Raw genomic sequence first — 9,715 nt, 5'->3', positions numbered from 1 at the left:
TGGGGGCCTGGCCAGCCTCAGAGCACCTCCTCTGCTTTGACCCAGCTGGTTCTCAGAGACCCTGACCACAGTTACAACACCTCAGAGGCTATGGGATCCATAACAGCTTCTAAGTATTCTCCTTCCTTCCTCTTCTATAAGTACCAGACTTGAGCTGACTCCCCGCCTCTACGTTCTGGGGGAATTCCCAGTCCAATGCTTGGGTTGGGACTGTGGGAGGCACTGCGCCCAGGCTGGAACGCCCTTGAAGGTGTGGCATCAGGATGATTTGCCATAATGGCACTCAGGTCACGAGACGAGATGCCACCCGCGGCGCCACAGGCTTTGTAGTGATGGTCAGAAATGCCCTGGGTCACGTGCCCCCCAGCAGAGAGGAGCTGCTCTGCTGCAGGATGGCTGCATGGATCAGTGAGAACTTCCCGAGGGGCATTTCTTATAAAAGGAACCACAGGGGATCCGTCATGACCCGTCAGTTTGTTATGAAACATCAGTTACCCAGAGCCTTGAACGTATCAATTACAGATGCAAGACATACAAGCAAAGCTATTTCAACATGACTCCTAGCCAAATATAAAACTCCATGGTGGTGGAACCAGGAAAGTGGTTGTAGGGGGTGGAAGGGAGAGGGTGGGAGGGGCAAGGGGGGAGGAGAGAGGAAGAGAGAGAGGATATTCACAAACCAGTTTTTTATGTTTTCATTTCAAAGAGTGTGATCCCATCCAGGCAAAACTGAAATCCTGCCCAAACCTCTGCCCAGAGGCCTCTGATTGCGAGGACTCTATCTGAGCAAAGCTGTAGACACTACAGCTCTAATCCTCACTAGAAAAAAAAAAAAAAAATAGGAGGCAGTTTATTATTAAAATACAAACGTGAAAATACTTCAAACCATTTCGTTAGCAGCAGAGTTCCCAATGCAACCGTCCCTTTATCAAGTTTAGATCACGAGGCTTCAAAGCATCTGTCTTGCTAAGACCCTTAAAAGAGCAGGGAGAAGGGGAGAGAAGACCCCTTTGCTCTTAAGGGGCAGACGGTCCTTATGTGAGACTCTCTGGGGGTCTGTCTATTCTGACGGGCTACTCGGTGTGAGTCGGGCACTTTGAAACCGGCCGTCGGGCGCTCCGGCTCGGAGTTCTCAGGCACAGCGCGACAGAGTCAGCTTGGTGAGCCCTTCCGCATGCATTCGGTACAGCAGCTGAAACTCGGCCGGCAGCTGGTGGGACTCCTGCCACTTGGTGGTAAATTTGGTTCCTTTTTTGTCATAGTAATGGTACGGAAGGTCTTCCCTTGTGTTGGGGTCAAATCCGAAAGGCCAGAATCCATACAAGTGGATCTCCTCACAGACTGCTGACGCCAGGGTGTACATGAGAATACCCGTGCTCAGCCGTTTGGGCGACAAGTGCTTGTTTTTCCAGTACCTGTGGAACAATAAGCACAGGTGGATTCAGAGCCCAGCTGAAGGCTTCCGTCAGCTGAGTCGCTGCGACCAGTTTGGGGAAGCGAATTTATCCAGCTAACGTAACCAGTCCTACTCTGAATCTATCCTGAAGACCACAAAAAAACTCTCAGGGCAGGGCCATCTACTTTGTGAGGCCCAATGTCAAATGAAAATGCGGGCCCTTATTTAAAAAATAGTCGAGAGTTTCAAGAGGGCAATAGCAGAGGGTTAAGCCAAGTGCCGGCCCTTCTAGCGAGGGCTCGTCTGTTACTGTGGAAGCCCCACGTGTGAAGCCGTCCCTGCTCCCCGTGTGTGCTCAGTCGCTCAGGCATTCCGACTCTGTGGCCCCGTGGACTGTAGCATGCCAGGCTCCTCTGTCCATGGAATTTTCCAGGCAAGAAATACTGGAGCGGCCCTGCTCTGGGTTGTCCTAAAGAGTGGTGTCTCTGACTCACTGGTGATGCTGAAAAAGCCCATCAGTGAGAATGACCATGCCCCTCATACGTAAAGGGCGGATCTAAGGGGCCCTCTTCTGTTACTTTCTTACCCAAACTCAGAGATTAAATCTTTCTTCGTGGGTTTGAAAAGATTGTGGGGCCTTATTTTTTTCTACCCTTTTGTGAAAACCACATTTCCTGTTCCTTTGTCTTAACCAAGAGCTTCCAAGCCCTTCTTTGACGTGCCAGAACCTAAGAAAAGTATTTACACACTTTCTGAATTTGTAAAAAATGCTCAATAATGGTTGCTGTGCCTTCCATATTTAGATAGTAATTTGAAGCCTTGCTACCTAAACTGCCAAATATCTGAGACTGATGTGGCGTGAAGGACTGTGTACATGTGTGCCTGTGCACTTATGACTGGTGTGCAAGCATACTCAAACTGTTCATGAATCAGATTTCCACAGACTGTACTTCCTCCAAGGTTTCGTTGAACCACTGTGTTTGGTCTAAGCCCAAGTGGGTCATTCTGGCTACTCCATGGGCCTCCTGAGAGGCTGGGGGCCAGGCGGGTCACACAGGCTGCTTCTGGAAGGATCTGTAATATGCAGTTAGACCCTTCTTCACTACCTGAAGGCTTCACATGGACATTCCCTTTCCAGGTGAAATTCGCAAGTTCAGTCTTTGTTTTCATATTCTTACCTAAGGAGTTAGAATGACTCCTGACGATTCTTTCGGTACAGCTGTGCTTAAATGGAGCGAGAGGGGAGCAAAATGATGAAGTCAGAAAGACCGCGGGGCAGGTTGACAGGATGCCTGGCTTCTAATTCTGGTTCTGCCCATTTTGGGCAGTGATATTCAGTAAATACCTCTCCTATGTACCTCAGATGATACATCTTTAAACTTAGAAGCTGGGTTATATTACCTGTTAAAAAGGTAACCATACATCCTGGAAAACTGAAATAGCCCCAGTTTTTGTCTGTTATCTTTGTCATAATTCTTAATAGTGCCCTTTTTCTTTCCAAGAAAAAGTTTATAGTCCGGCGTGGACTATAAATGCTGGCGTCAGCCTGCCTGCTAGATACACACCAGCTGATTACACGATCATTCCTCCTTACATGAGAGGCCAACTACAAGATCTTAAATCTGGAAGATGTCAGAGGACTATAGGATGTCTACTATGTACCCATCTGCGATGTGATAAAAATTTTAGAATCCTTGTCTACCAGACCTCCCAGAACCCACTCTAACTTGCAGTAACACCTGGAGAGTATGTGAGGACACTGGGGCTGCTCGAATAGGGGACATTAGAGGTGAGGCAATTTCCTCAGATTATTTATAGAAAAAATTCTGCAATTAATCTTGCTTTATAAAATTCCTTGCATTTTATAAATGTGTGTGTGTGTGGGCTCAGTCCTACTCTTTGAGACCCCATGGACTGCAGCTCACCAGGCTCCTCTGTCCATGGAATTTTCCAGGCAAGAATCCTGGAGTGGATTGCCAGGCCCTTCTCCAGGGGATCTTCCCAACCCAGGGATCAAATCCAGGTCTCTTGCATTGCAGATTCTTTACCATCTGAGCCACCACGGAAGCCCTTGAATGCCTGCTCCCAATTCTGGCTGCTCATTAGAATCATCTGGGGAGTTATTAAGACATACCAAGTGCCTGAGCCACTCTCCTTCCCCACCAGACAAATCACGTTAGGATCTCTTGAAGCAGAGCCCAGACAAGAGTATTTTTTAAATCTCTCCAAGTGATTCTGAGGTATAGCCAGAGTTAAGACTCATCAGACTAGATGAAAATACTGTATCCTGGTTAATCTGTCTTTCAAATTACAGGGGATAACAAGCTGCTAAAATACTTTTCACATGTTTTGGCACTCAAATCTCCAATGATTAAAGCCAATTATACAATTTTGACTTGTCTAGGTGGTTTTCTAATCTTGGCCATCTTAAAAAAAAATACTCATCAAATAAAAAGGAATATTTAAAGTCAATTGCATCTATAAGAAAACCACTTGATTTGTCTACTTTAGTCATTGGCATTATTGGGACGTAGCTGTCCATTCAGAGAAAATTATTGATTTGTGGTGATTTCCATGACTGTTTGTTAGGCTTACCACCATGGAAGGGGACAGGGGGGCCGGTGGAGAGGCAAAGCTGATGAAACACCAGTCCCTCCATTTGACACTTGGTTACCAGCTGGGGTAGGAGATTGAACTTCTTACCTAGAACGATCCGTTCATGCATTACAAAACGTCAGAATGTGTTCTAAGGTGCTATGCTAACCACAACAACTAACTAATCAGATAGCTAGCTCCCACCCCCAAGAGATTACGATATTGATTTGCCATCTGGTAGGGTGTGAGTTAAAGGCAATAAAACATACACACCTGTTGACATGTTGCATTATATTTCCAGGCCAAGCCAACTGGAGCTTTAACTGACCTCTGTGTTCAACAAAAAAGTCAACTAATGTCCTGGTAACAGTGGCCGACGTATGGAAGAAAAAGGCAGGGATCCAAAGAATGGCCCCGTCAAGCTTTTTCAAACTGAGAAAAAAGTTGTTACGGTCCTGAATGGTCAAAAGGTTGTTGTAATATTTTTCCAGGATGCTGGGGTTGAAGGTGGTAAGGTTGGTTTTCCTTCCAACATCTCTTTGGAAAGCCTCCGTAGGGGCGAAATTGCAACGGAAAACAAAATCTGACTTATCTATCTGTGGTCCACACCGGCTCCCTGTCAGGATCCCGCTATTTCCAACCACAGCGCAAATGTTATAACGCTTATTCACAATGGGAGACACATCTGGAAGCAGTGATCGGAAGTTATTGCTAATAGAGAAAACATATTTATGGCTGGAATAATCATAGTGCATCAGTTGTCCAATCCGAACACTATTCTTGGTCAAAGAAAAATTTTTTATTACATCGACATGCTGAAGAATTTCTTGCCTAAAATAAAAAGAGATTCATTAAATGTATCCCATTCAAAAGAATTGATTTTCCATCTTAGGTCTTACACTGTTTCATTCAGGCAAGAACTGTAGGCACACTGAACCCAAGAAAGATTATACATTCATAATAACTGAAGGGAGAACTGCTTCAGGATTACAGACATGCTCTAGCCTCTCAGTGTCTGGGTGTAATCCTCTAAGGCTTGTAAATGTTGTGATTTATGGCTTTCAGTTGCTGATTCTTTGGGTTTCTGCTCTACCTGAAAACTGTATTTGATCAAGGGGGAGGCATGGGCCAAACTGTGTGAGAAGATACAGGGAGACAATTTACACAGACCCCAAAGAGCTCACACTAATGCACAAACTTTGGTGACTTAGAGTTTGCAACTAGGGACTACTTGTTTGCTATTGGACTATAGTGTACAAGGAATATCAAATATCACTGATGTCCAGATAAGAGCCAAATAGACATGAGTCAGTATGGTGCTATCTATTATTAAAATATAAAAATGGTAATAGCAGTGGGAGTAGTTGAATATTTAATAGAAATGAGATGATAATCTCATTATTGTCCTTTGAATAATGAAAAAAGAATATTTTTCTACTTGATTATGTAGAAACCCAATTGAGTTAGAGAAACCTAATGCTTTAGAAAAAGAAGCTATTGTAAATCCTGAAAATATGTGTATATTCTAAGAATTCAGAGGATAAACAGGCAAGGGTGGTACTTAACACTAATTTCTGGTTGCTTTCATGTTGAGCATTAAGCAAAATTAACCATCTCCTCTTAAAGTCTCTGTGATTTAAAACACTTAAGAGAGATCAGTCATGTGTTACTCTGCTATGAGGGTCTCCAGTTCTAAGAAATCACATTGAACTTCCTCTATCTTTTGCCCCCCAAAAATGGCAGGAATGAAACTAAATGCTTTGCATACTGTCACTTTACCTGGAATCTTACTTTTTAAAAAATTACTTCAATTTGTCAAAATGCAGAGTGACATACACTGAAGGCTTTAAACCAAAGTTTCCAAAGTTACTAAGTGTTCACTGCAAACTGTTACGAAGGTAAAAGTTTCAAGTGACACTAGGCAAATTAATTAAAGATTACCTAATAAATGGATTGAAAGAAGGGAAGCTTTGAGAAGGAACTATTGTTCTAATTGGTTATTTGGATCACATGGCCTAGTGTGGAGAGAACATTTTTACTGAGACAGAAATATGTTTTGGGAAATACATAATATATTTGACCCATGACAATTTTCTGGGCTGCCTAGAAAATTAAGTTGGATTAAAACCACAAAAGTTAAAAAAAAAAAAAACCACTTCAGAGTTTTAGAATTAATCAATTATTATCATGGACTAATTTTTAATTAAACAGTGTTTTAAAATTTTTAATCATAATCATATGACTCTATGCCAGCTTTTCAAGTAAACATTTTCATGTACCATGGATAGCTACTGAATTTGTTTTAATTCCATATTAGATTAAAAGTGTGCAATAACTAGAAATTCTATGACCAAAACACAACACCCTAAATAGACTGGTAAAATAAACTTTTGTAAAATAAGTATTCATACCCCTAATGAATACACTAGATGGCTCACATTCCATTTAGCAGTGTAATTATCCCACCAAGAAGGAAGAAGTAATGACTTATCTGGGATTGCTAAGAGTAGACCAGAAATCACTGAGGAAAATACATACATTCGCATAAATCTCATCCTTCTTCCCCCACCTCAAAAAAGAAAGGTTCATACACACACACACACACAAACTCCATGTATAAATGAAGCTGCTATAAGACAACGAAGAGTAATTTTGGGTAGCTTTTACAATGTATTAAAAGCTATAAAAGTTTAATGAGAACAACCAGGTTAAAAAACCAAAACCATACTTAAACATCTGAATATATTTGGGCTGAGGTTTTTCGCTAGTAATTTGTTGGGGATAAAGTATAGTGTCTTCTGTATTTCCGTGAGACAATACTTTTTTACTTTTTTTTTCTTTTTCTTTTCCCCAATGAGGGGTAATGAAAATGCATTGGGTGGTCTTTTTGTCATTAACTTTTTTTTCTTTTAAAATAAATGGCTTTAGCAGTATTAGCCATACATGTTAACCATAAATCATGGTGCTCAATTAAGCTCAAGTTAAGGAGAATACTGAAAACAACTTTTTTTTTTCACTTCTTTTCAAATTGGCCTTATTGATGCTTTCCTTTTATGAGGGGGCACTCCATAAACAGAAAAGGGTTACTAATCAGCCTTTGTGCAGTCAGGCCAAGAAGGCAGTGCAGATACACCTTGGGTTGGGGGGAGTGGATTTCTGTTGTTCTGTTATGATATCGTGTTGTCTTGGTTTTGAGCTCCAGAACTCAGGACACCTTCTGGATCTCCTATCCTACCTTTGATGTAAAAACGCTGTCCGATTAAATGTCCACTTAGGTCTGGCTTGGAGTTCATGGGTCACAGAATGCGGGAAGGGCACCAGAGACGAATCTAGAAGCTTCAGCGCAAACTGCGACCTGGAGAGGAGCATGGGGACAGACAAGCGCGCTGGGCTTAGCTCGGGGACGCCACGGTAGCCATCAAGGACCGGCCGGGTGGCGGCGGGGCGGGGACGGCGGTTGGGGGGCGGCTAGTCGGTGCCGACCTCGGTGACAGCCCTCCCCAGAGCCCCCTGCTCGTCTGGGCCACCTTCGCTCCCCACACACACTCGGGAGGAAGAGGGGGAACCGGGGAAGCCCGTCTCCATTGTCCATCCCTCCGGGCGCGGGAGAGACCATAAAATGGCCGTCTCGCGGAGAGCAGGGCCGGGAGCCCGGCGCTCGGCCCGAAGCGGACGCGCCAGCGGGGACCGGGGAGTCAGCACCGCGGACAGCGGCCGCGCCCGGGCGGAGGGCCGGGGAGTCAGCACCGCGGACAGCGGCCGCGCCCAGGCGGGCCCGGCCCGCGCGGCCCCGCGCCGCCCCGGCGCCGCGCCCCGATTGATTTTTGGAGAAAAGGGCAGATGAACCCAAGACCCTGGGGAAGGCTTGGTGGGGGGTGGGCTGGGGGGGTGGCTCCTTCCTTAACCTCTTCCTTCCCGAGCCTCGGTCTGATTTCAGCCCCTGTCCCCTGACCGTCGCCCTCCGGACGCCCGCTCCACTCCTTCCCTGGGTTTCGCACCTCGGGTCTGGCTGAGACCACAGGGTGCAGTTCGTACTCGCCACCCGCCCCTCTGGAGGCTCAGTTGGCAGAGCTCGGGAGGTGGGGGCGGTCACAGTTGGGGCAGAAGGTCTCCACGAGCTCCGCCAAGCTTCGCCCGGCGCCTGCCTTCTCAGTCCATCCTCGCGCCGGGCGGTGACTTGGACCCGGGGCGAGGGGAGGCGGCCCTTAGGCGGCTCGCTTCCCGCAGAGGGCGGGGGGGATTGCGGAAATCCCGGAAAGAGTTGGGGGGGGGGGCGGGTGGGCGATGGGCGATGGCGGGGCGGGTGTAAGGATCGAGGTCGAGGACCCCAGGGGCTGCCAGAGAACAGACCCGCGCCTGATGGCTCATGGGTTGGGGGAGGAAAGCAGGAGAGCGCGCCAGACGAGTCCGGCGCCTGCGCCATTAACTCTCCCCCGTCCGCGCGCGGGGTAGGCGCTCACCGCCACGCATGTCCATCTCTCCATTCCGACTCCCAGATACACACAAGGCCTCTCCATCCACCATCATTCTCCTTAAACCACCCTCCCCACCCCCCACCCCCATTTTTGAAATGGGGGAAGGGATGCCAAAGAAGAATATGAGAATGCAATCACTTTGATGAGGACGACGTCTGGGTTTAAAAAAAAAAAGCAGGAGGTGGGTGGCGATGGTGTTAAGAATCAGAGCGAGGCATGGAAGGACCACGCAGTTGTCTTGCCCAAAGTGTCTCGGAGAAGGCAAAACACCCTCCCTCCCCCCACCCCCCGACCTCCCGCCCCCATAAACCAGATAACCCGCCGGCGCCCAGAGGCCCCGCACTCACCGGAATCCCGCGTGGAGCATGTACATTCGGGGCGCCCCCGGGTTGGCGTACTTGGGAGTGGTGAAGATGCTCTCCTTTTTCAGGGACACGTAGCTGATGAGCGATAAAATCAGCAGGGCGACGCTGAGCATGACCAGCCCCAGCACACTGGCGACCCGGGCCATTTTGCAATTTCTCATCCCGGGCCGGCTTGGGATCAGGAAAAGCGGGGAAATCGGTCCATTGAGCGGCCAGCAGCTCGCTGGCGTGTCAGTGTGTGTGTGAGTGTGTGTGTTCGCGCGCGCGTGTCAGCGTATGTGCCGGGGGGAGGGGGACCGGGCTGGGGAGCCGCGCAGGGGCCCGGAGGTAGGGGCGGGCAGGAGCCCCAGAGAGAAGCCGGACCCCGGAGGCAGGGGAGAGCGGGCCCGCGAGGCTGAGCAGGGAGACGGAGGGTCTGCGCGGCGCCGCGGCGCTGGAGCGGCGCGCCGTGCGTCTCCGGCCGCAGGCTCAGGCTCCCCCGCGCGTTTCCAGCGAGGCTGCCATCTCCTCTGCCGCCTGCAAGACAAATGTGATTGGAATAATGTTACAGTTCGATCTAAGCACAGGATTTAATTAATGAACTCTAATCTCCCAAATAACTGGGGGAGGGGCGGGAGAGGGAGGGATGAAGGGGAGGTGGCAGAGGGAGGCGAATTGAGGCTCGGAAGGCTGCAGCCCGCTTCTATCCGGCCTTCCCCGCCGAGGGTGCCGGCGGGGGCGATGCCTTTGGCCAGACAGACGCCCAAACTTAGTTCTGTGGACTGTTCATTGCTTTATACGTATATCGTGGAATACAGAGATAAGTAACTGGGTGGGCTGTCCTGGAGGACGCAAACCAACTGGGTGTTTCTGAGATGCTGGGAGAGTGGTTTGGGGAGCAGACA

At 48.0% G+C, this 9,715-nt stretch overlaps 1 protein-coding gene across 1 annotated transcript; it reads right to left on the bottom strand.

The window, feature by feature from the left end:
* Positions 1–938: 938 nt before the first annotated feature.
* ST8SIA3 (ST8 alpha-N-acetyl-neuraminide alpha-2,8-sialyltransferase 3) lies at positions 939–9,077 on the bottom strand. Its single transcript, XM_061131048.1, has 4 exons — positions 8,814–9,077; positions 7,227–7,346; positions 4,265–4,822; positions 939–1,415 (listed from the first exon to the last, which is right to left on the bottom strand). The coding sequence occupies exons 1-4, from the start codon at positions 8,990–8,992 to the stop codon at positions 1,133–1,135; spliced, it is 1,140 nt and encodes a 379-aa protein (XP_060987031.1). The 5' UTR covers positions 8,993–9,077; the 3' UTR covers positions 939–1,132.
* Between the last annotated feature and the right edge of the window lie 638 nt (positions 9,078–9,715).

The sequence above is a fragment of the Dama dama genome, chromosome 27 (genome assembly GCF_033118175.1).
Source record: "Dama dama isolate Ldn47 chromosome 27, ASM3311817v1, whole genome shotgun sequence".
Taxonomy (NCBI): Eukaryota; Metazoa; Chordata; class Mammalia; order Artiodactyla; family Cervidae; genus Dama; species Dama dama.
Note: the sequence above shows the minus strand (reverse complement) of the source record. Positions and strands in the feature narration are given on the sequence as shown.